At 34.6% G+C, this 9,798-nt stretch overlaps 1 protein-coding gene across 1 annotated transcript; it reads right to left on the bottom strand.

Annotated features, from left to right (window-relative positions):
• Window positions 1–399: 399 nt before the first annotated feature.
• On the bottom strand, window positions 400–1,972 carry LOC132098490 (uncharacterized). Its single transcript, XM_059504590.1, has 5 exons — window positions 1,911–1,972; window positions 1,449–1,799; window positions 1,013–1,354; window positions 604–885; window positions 400–404 (listed from the first exon to the last, which is right to left on the bottom strand). The coding sequence occupies exons 1-5, from the start codon at window positions 1,951–1,953 to the stop codon at window positions 400–402; spliced, it is 1,023 nt and encodes a 340-aa protein (XP_059360573.1). The 5' UTR covers window positions 1,954–1,972.
• Between the last annotated feature and the right edge of the window lie 7,826 nt (window positions 1,973–9,798).

The following is a 9,798-nucleotide window of genomic DNA, read 5'->3' as shown; positions in this document are numbered from 1 at the left end:
CAGAGTTAAATATACAAACAAGCATCTGTGGATGGATTTCTGTTCTGGATAGAGGGTCATGTGTACATGCAGCCAAGTATATGTAAAACTCAAATAACATGTTAAACATGAAATTGCATATTACAGAGTACATTAAAAAGACAATGTAACATTTATAGCTGCAAATCTGGTATGCACATTGTACATTGTTACAAAGAAGTACTGAAAATTAAAGCATGTTTTACCCCATAAACTTATGCAGCATTTAGTTTTGAACTGAAAACTGCTATTTATTATGACCTTTAGCAATTATAAGTTTTTTTATACATGCTGTATGTCACAAGAGATTGTTCTTCAGTGATCTTTACTTTGGGTTCATTTGTCAAGAAATAACTTTTTGCTGCATAACTCAGAATGTCTTCACCCTACAAACAAAGATCAGAGGAAAAAATGTCACATAAAATGTAAAGTTGGGTCTTAAGAAGACACATCAGCACAATCATTTGCACTTAATAAAACTGGCCTTATAATTCTAATTAATAATTACATGATTTGAACATTTTGAAATCCTAAAACATAATACATAATCATAAATCCTAAAACATAAAACATAAAATAACTTACTTGACACTCTTGAAATTTGTGGATTGTGGGCAAATAATAAAATGTTAAAAAGAAAAGAAAGAAAATATAATATATTTAGTGGCAATTGTTGCATTTTTGTAAAAACACACATTTTTGTGTGACAAAATAAATATATTATTATTTCACAGTATGTGTGCCAAAATGAAATCTTACTTTTATTTGGATCCTGACATATTTTTATGCCAAGAAAAACAGCTAAAGTCAAAAATATGATGTTTAAAACTCCAAGAACAAGCAGGGTTGGGTTCACATCGACACTCTCTGAAATGACCAAAAGTTTTAGACATAATTCAGGGTGCGAATAGTAGATCAGTTCCTTGGTATTATTTCACCTGATATTTGAACCAGGCCTGAGTGAAAACATCAAATATCTATCTAAAAACCTTACCTCTAAAATTTAGTTCAGTTCCTTTTCCAAACAGTATCTCTCCACACGCGGCCACCGCACAATAGTAAATCCCAGCATCAGAGTGACTGACGTTGCTCTTGAAGAGATTGTAGACACAGCTCTGTGTTTGAGACCCAGTGCTGTTCTCACACAGACCATTTCTCTCTCCTTCTGTGTAAAGGACTCCTTGAGATTCTCCCAAGCTTTGCGTGAACCAGTAGACACTGTGTTCTCCTGCACAGCTCTCAGTGAAGATGCTGCACTGCAAACTCACAGAATCCCCAGGATGAAGTGTGTCTATTGAAGACTGCTGAAGAGTTAGGTGTCTGTCCACAGCTGCATCTTGACAGGCGACATAAGTGGGAAAGTAATGGTCAGGACAAAAAAATTCAGTTACCTCCAACCAAACAAAGCTAAAATAAGCAGGGAAACATACCTTTGACAAGTAATCTGGTTCCTGCACCCATTTCAACGGTGTAATATGATGAGACTACACAGTAATATGTTGTGGAGTCTGAAGGTTTTGTCTTTAAAATAGTTAGATTAAAATGATCATCTCCTTTAATAACATTAAAACGATTTGTTTTATCAAAGTCCAAATTCCAACTGGGTTGTTGTTTTAAATATAAAGATACAATCTGTAAGTTTTTTCTATCAGCTGTCTGTTTAAACCATGCTGTTGTCACTTGCAGAAGCTTTGAAAAGGTGCAAGTGAGGTTAACATCTTCTCCGGCTTGAACTATTTTTAAATTATCCTCCTGAACAACTTCTGCATTAGAGGAGCAGACTGAAAACAAAAAGAAAGTACATTTTGTCTTATATAGTGATCAACAGACAAAGTTCTGTTGAATAATAATAATAATAATAATAATAATAATATATATTCAAATATGTTTACCTATTGTTGAGATGAACAAAATAATTAAATATCTCATGATCATTGACGTTCCAAAAATTATTCTCATATTTAAATTCACTGAAAAAAAAGAAAAGAAAAAAATTAGCCCCAAATTTTTTTTTTAAGTAATAGAAGTGGATCAATAAACTGTCTATAAAATGTTTACTTCAATCTCTACTTCAGACAAATGAGACACACACACACTTCTATCTTATTTATTCAGTGCTCTAAAAGTTGATTGGTCACTTGAGAAAGGGTTTGCACTGAGCTAAAACCACTCTGTGACAGCAGCCAATCAGCTCATGTCATGGTGGAGTTTGCAATGATACAATTTAAAAAAAAAAAACAAAGTTTAAAAAGTCTATATCAGTAGATTATCTTTTTACAAAGTCTGCTTTTTAAAGTTAAAGGAATATGATTTTGCTGTTGTACTGTAGTTACATATTGACGTTGGCAGAATGGATCAGTGTTAGTGAGTATGCTATTGTGTAGTTTCCATTTTTTTGTTTTCACACCTGGTTGCTGCATCACAACCACAACATGTTAAAAAACCCAGCTATCATTTCATCACAAAAAAAAAAGTTATTTACTATTGAATGACAGCAGTTAATTCTCTCTGCTCCCTGTCATCTGATAAATGACATATATTAAAACTACTGGTATACATAACAAAGTTTGGCATTTGTAAATATGTATGTGGTTAATGTTTGATTATTAGGTTAGATCATAAGAACAAAAACATCAAATGAGCCTTTTCTCTGTTCTATGTAATAACAACAAAATACAATTATACTGTCATGATGTAGCACAGGGTTCCTCAAATCTTGCCCTAAATGGTCTATGCGCTGCAGAGTTTAGCTCCAACCCTGCTCAAACTATTTTTCTAATGATCATTAAGGCATTAATTAGTATTCTCAGGTGTGTTTGATTAGGGTTGGAGCTAAACTCTGTAGGAAAGTGGCTCTCATGGGCCAGATGATAATTTCTGTGGGTATTAGTACATGATACATTTTTATTCATTTTAAAAATATTATTGAAAATACATATCTCTCTTATACTCATACATTCCATACATTAAATTCATTATCCATGAGAATACTGTGCGCTTTTGTTAATGTTACAGATCACTCGGGAGGCTGAGGAGTAACAGACAGAAGGGTTTATTAATAGACACAAGCAGAGGAGCAGGTAGTGTTGGGTAGAGTGATGAATGGATCCGTGAGAGCTGGGTGAAGAGGTCAGAGGAGGGAGGTGAACCAAACACACTGGGGATCTTGATCTTCGGAGAATCGCTGGAGAGAGGTAAGTAGAGGAAGAGTTAGTCCTTTAAGTTAGCATACAGGTAAGACCTTGTCGCGAATGAGACCGGACGCTGATTGAGTGCGTGTGTGTGGTATTTATGGTGCCGAGGTGATTGGGTAATGATGAGGGTCAGGTGGAAGTGCTCAGTACTCAGGTGAGGGAGTGCGTTGTGAATGAGTGGAGGTGGAACCTGGCGTGTTTGTAACAGTTAAGGCCTTAAAGTCATTAAAGTCAGAAGTTTGTGGGACCAGGATTTGTAATTTCAGCACCAAGGACAGAGACATAATTAATAATTTTACACTGCAATACGACATGACCTTACAAAATCTTTTAATTATTCATATTCATGCAGAAAACACAGGCAGACACAACGTTTCTGTACAAACATAAGAGAACTAAATTTTGGTTCAGAAATGCAGCCCTTAATAAAAATACATGCAAACTAAACATCATTTGTCAACTCTTCCTCAAAGCAGTGAACTAGGGTAGCTATGAAACACATATTTAATGTTTCACAGACATTTTATATGCCACATTTGAAACATTTATTTAAAAATATAACATGTTCAGATGTTGCTTACAATTTAGTTGCAAAGGTAATGTTTTGATGAGTGTTATTAATGTATTGATCAGTAAGTCTTTGCTTTCTTAATGATCTAATATGAAGAAATGTTTGAGTTACCACAAAAGTACATAAGCCATCACAATATTAGAGACACACAACCCAGATATGAAAAAATAACACTTTCGCTATATTGTGTTGGCTCCAACCTGTCCTCCAACCAATACGCTCGTATAAAGTAGGTCGTTTGTCCAAATCCCTGAAATATGACCCATCAGAGCGTATTCTACCATTGCGCCCCTATCGGCAAAAGGTCGTTTTCATTTTAATGTTTTGTACTCTTTTATTTGCACTCTGATTTGTGTTTCGTGTAGCTCAGTTGGTAGATTATTGCATTATGCCTTGATATGTAATCATGCTATCATGGGTTTGATCCCAGAGAACGGACGAGCACGTAAAATGTATATGCTCAATAAATCATAATTTAGCATGATTTAGTTAAGTGTGGTGTGGTTAGGGTTAGGTGTGGTCATTCGAATGAATAAGCCACGTAATAAAATATGTACGAATTACTGTGAGATCAAAAGTCCACACATTGCATTTAAATAAACGTGCGTTTTAATTGGTAATGACGTTATACGTCATTTCATGATGACAGACACTGTCATTATTTTTACGCCCGCTAGAGGCTGCTTAACTTTAAAACGTAAATATAGGTCGTAATAAGGTGCTTGCACAAACAACCTATATGGTCGTTTTTTGTTGGAGGACAGGCTACAGACATAATGTTTTTCTTACACACTAACAGACTTACTGTTTCATTTTAATCATAAAACAGATGATGACTTTTAGCCTTGTTTATGCCACTATCAAAGCTTAAAGCACAGACTCAGACTCTCTCTATATGAGGAGAGGATGTGACTGTTGCTGCCACTGAAGTCAGAAGGCAGAGACGAGTTTCATTATTTCCTTTTGAATGAGAGACAGGAAGAAACTGCTCATTATAGAGTGAAAGGTGTTAGAGTGAATATCAGCGGATACATTTTCAGTCTTTGAAGCAAAATGACAAAATATTTTAATCTAAAGCAGCTGGATTTAGGGCTCAAAAGTTTTAAGCATTATATATATTATGTATGTGTATGTACTGTATATACATATGGTAAAACTTTATTTTATGGTGTCTTTGTTAACCCTAAGCCAAACCCTGACGATATAGTAAGTACATGCAGTTACTTAATATTACGCAGTACTTAATATATATATTAGAATATAATAATATATAATAATATATAATATAATGTAATATAATATATAATTATACTGTAACAAGGAAACCTTAATTATATATATGTAATTAAAATGGTCTGTTTGCATGCACATATACTTCAGCACATCATTGCTGAAGCAGTTTCCTACCCACAAGACTGACCTCTGTCAGTGTTTTTTTTTTTTTTTGCTTTGGCAGAAAAAATGAGATCTTAATGCTTGCAGCTGAGTAGCAAAAAACAAAACAACAACACTTGCAAACAAAAATATTTATCAATTAAACATCTTAACATGTCATCACCTTTACTCTGTTATTGTGGATTTCCTTGTTAATATTAACAAAAATAAAATTAATAATTATTTTTCTTTTGTTGTTTAAACAAAAAGAAATGCTACATAATATTTGCTATGACATTTTATAAGGAGACAAAAATACATATAACATCTAGTTTGTGGAAAGATGCCTTGAGATCACCAACTCATTTGAGTAAGCACAAACTTGTTAAAAAATCCACATCCTGTTTTTAAGCTGGCAGTTGGTTGCAGTGGTGGAGGCCCCTTCAAGCGTTTTTGCACCGCGGCCCAAACAACCATAGGTACTGTATGCACCAAAATGTTTTAGGCTTTAAGCTATTGATACCACAAAGCACAGACTCCTCCTCAAAGTCAGCATATGTCCATGATAAGAACATGTGACGCCAACTAGAGTGTCAGTCAGAAGTGTAAAGACAGAGTAAATATTTTCCTGTAGATTGACTGGCAGGAAGAAGCTGCTCAGAACAGACTGAGACAGCTGTGGTGAACATCAACAGAGAAACATTTAACTCTAGACATGACTTTCAGCCCTGAATACATTGAAAATCTGAAGCATTCTAAATTCTAAACTTAAAATTACTAGATATACAGGTGCTGGTCATATAATTAGAATATCATCAAAAAGTTCATTTATTTCACTAATTCCATTCAAAAAGTGAAACTTGTATATTATATTCATTCCTTACACACAGACTGATATATTTCAAATGTTTATTTCTTTTAATTTGATGAGTATATGAGGAAAATCCCAGATTCAGAACTTCAGAAAATTTGAATACAAAGAAAGTATTTTTAGAAATCTTGGCAAACTAAAAAGTATGAAAATAAAAAGTATGAGCACGTACAGCACTCAATACTTAGATACTTAAATAGTTGGGGCTCCTTTTGCCTGAATTACTGCAGCAATGCGGCATGCCATGGAGTTGATCAGTCTGTGGCACGGCTCAGGTGTTATGAGAGCCCAGGTTGCTCTGATAGTGGCCTTCAGCTCTTCTGCATTGTTGGGTCTGGCATATCGCATCTTCCTCTTCACAATACCCCATAGATTTTTTAGAGTTTGCTGGCCAATTAAGAACAGGGATACCATGGTCCTTAAACCAGGTACTGGTAGCTTTGTCAGTGTGTGCAGGTGCCAAATCCTGTTGGAAAATTAAATCTGCATCTCCATAAAGTTGGTCAGCAGCAGGAAGCATGAAGTGCTCTAAAACTTCCTGGTATATGGCTGTGTTGACCTTGGACCTCAGAAAACACAATGGACCAACACCAGCAGATGACATGGCACCCTAAACCATCACTGACTGTGGAAACTTTACACTGGACCTCAAGCAATGTGGATTGTGTGCCTCTCCTCTCTTCCTCCAGACTCCTGGACCCTTATTTTCAAAGGAAATGTAAAATTTACTTTTATCAGAGAACATAACTTTGGACCTCTCAGTCCACTCTTTGTGAATCTCCCCCATCTTTTTCAATGGGTTTTGTTTCACAATCCTCTCCAGGGTGCGGTTATCCCTATTGCTTATACACTTTTTTCTACCAAATCTTTTCCTTCCCTTCTCCTCTCTATTAATGTGCTTGGACACAGAGCTCTGTAAACAGCCAGCCTCTTTTGCAATGACCTTTTGTCTTGTCCTCCTTGTGCAAGGTGTCAGTGGTCGTCTTTTGGACAACGGTCAAGTCAGCAGTCTTCCCCATGTTTGTGTAGCCTACAGATCTAGACTGAGAGACCATTTACCAGGTGTCTTCAATATTGAACCTTTTCACAATATTCAAATTTTCTGAGAAACTTAATTTGGGATTTTCCTTAGTTGTCAGTTATAAACATCAAAAAAAGAAATAAACATTTGAAATATATCAGTCTGAGTGTAATGAATTAATATAATATACAAGTTTCACTTTTTGAATGGAATTAGTGAAATAAATCAACTTTTTGATGATATTTTAATTATATGACCAGCACTTGTATATAAAGTGAAAATCTTTTATATTAGGGTCTAAACTATTTTAAGTATTTTACTTGCAATAATTTGCTAATTTAAATAACCCACTTCATTGAGATGTTTAGTTTGACTTGACAATGAGTTTGACTTGGTGATAGCAGGAGCTTCTAGAGCAAAAGAAAGTACAAACATAAACGATTGTGCAGACATACACTCACCTAAAGGATTATGAGGAACACCTGTTCAATTTCTCATTAATGCAATTATCTAATCAACCAATCACATGGCAGTTGCTTCAATGCATTTAGGGGTGTGGTCCTGGTCAAGATAATCTCCTGAACTCCAAACTGAATGTCAGAATGGGAAAGAAAGGTGATTTAAGCAATTTTGAGCTTGGCATGGTTGTTGGTGCCAGACGGGCTGGTCTGAGTATTTCACAATATGCTCAGTTACTGGGATTTTCACGCACAACCACTTCTAAGGGTTTACAAAGAATGATGTGAAAAGGGAAAAACATCCAGTATGCGGCAGTTACAACCGAGGTATGCAGCAAAGCTTCCAGCAGGATAATGCACCATGCCACAAAGCTTGAATCATTTCAAATTGGTTTCTTGAACATGACAATGAGTTCACTGTACTAAAATGGCACCCACAGTCACCAGATCTCAACCCAATAGAGCATCTTTGGGATGTGATGGAACTGGAGCTTCGTACCCTGGCTGTGCATCCCACAAATCTCCATCAACTGCAAGATGCTATCCTATCAATATGGGCCAACATTTCTAAAGAATGCTTTCAGCACCTTGTTGAATCAATGCCATGTTGAATTGGTGAAAGAGGGTCAAACACAGTATTAGTATGGTGTTCCTAATAATCCTTTAGGTGAGTGTATATAGTAATTACACAGTAGAGATGAAATATAACACTTATATAAGAAAATCTGAAAATTAAATAATGCACTATATATAGAGGTAGAAATATAGACAAAAAACATAATAATTGTTTAAAAGAATGTACAGATGTTATTACAGTTATTTGCATATGTACAGTTTCAGATGCTATGTATAAATGTGTCAGTTATGATGGACAGTCTATGGTTATGAACATTTTTCAGGAACAAACTGTTCTTGTGCCTGTCTGTTCTGGTGGATGGTGCTTTGTAGTTGACCAGAAGGCAACAGTTTGACATACCTTAAAAACACTCTCTTAAACCTGACAGTATGTAACTTTAGCATGAAGTTAGGATTTTAAGACTGGGATTTAACATTTTAGCATTAATGTGGGATTTTCGAATACCTTTAGTTTTTAGTACAGGCCTCATAGCATCATATTCTGGTCTTTTTTTGCCACAGGTGTCCACAAGAGGGGCCTCATGAGACATTTATCAATAATATTAGGCAGCATAACTTTTTGCAACTCTCTTTAAAAATGATGTGGACTAGTGCTGTCCCAGATATGATTGAATGGATGAAACACACACACACACACACACACACACACACACATATATATATATATATATATATATATATATATAATTAAACTGTGGTTTACTGAAAAAGTATCTTTCTTTAAATAAATTTCATTATAATTAATGTTCTTAGGGATAAAAATCTACATCAGATTAGGCTCTAAACTGTAGGAAGTCCTTTCACATTATTTATTTAAGGTTACAATTAACAACAGAGCTCAAGCCTAAATTTGATCACTATTTATTTTTAAATATAATAATCAACACTCAAATTAAAAAAAAAATATGCAAAACATGTAGATTGTAGGTTTTTGAAATTAACTTTTAAGTTATAACAATTTAATTTTTTGTTAAAATTTAATCATTTACTCAGTGATTATAACATCTGAGTACTGTGTGTCATTTGAATACCATTTTTAGTGGGCTAAAGCACCCCTCATAATGGCCTGGCGATTCCTATTTGACATAATTTGAAGGATTAAACTGTGTTTCTTAACAAAAGTTACAATATAACTGGAATACCTTTCCAAAGAAGTTATGTATTTGTCCGGTACACATGCGCACTGAACTGAAAGACCTGTACTGAAAATTTTTGATACGAATACATGTACTGTTACACCCCTAGTATCACCCTATAGGTCATTAAACACATTTCTGCAACATTCTCTTTAATGTTCATGTGAAAATATTGCTTACACTACATTCTAGATGTAAGAAAAGGACATATTGACTTATTTATCAATATAGTTGTCACGATTAAATGTCATCAGTATGTGTTGAATGTATGTAGTTTAACTACCTTATTCTCATTATACCGTATTATTCTTATTGTTATTATGCAGTAGTTGGCATAACTAGAAAATAATGCAAACATAATTTTCACATTTCAGTACCATGGACAAGGGTTTCAACTTCTCTAGCTCTTCTTAATCTCAGACTTTTTCAACAATCAGTCAATCTTAAAATGATATGCTGTATTGATGCAGACATCCAACAAACAAGAGTCCATGAAAGTTGCTTAAAATTAAATGTCAA

This window comes from Carassius carassius, chromosome 2 (genome assembly GCF_963082965.1).
Source record: "Carassius carassius chromosome 2, fCarCar2.1, whole genome shotgun sequence".
NCBI lineage: Eukaryota > Metazoa > Chordata > Actinopteri > Cypriniformes > Cyprinidae > Carassius > Carassius carassius.
Note: the sequence above shows the minus strand (reverse complement) of the source record. Positions and strands in the feature narration are given on the sequence as shown.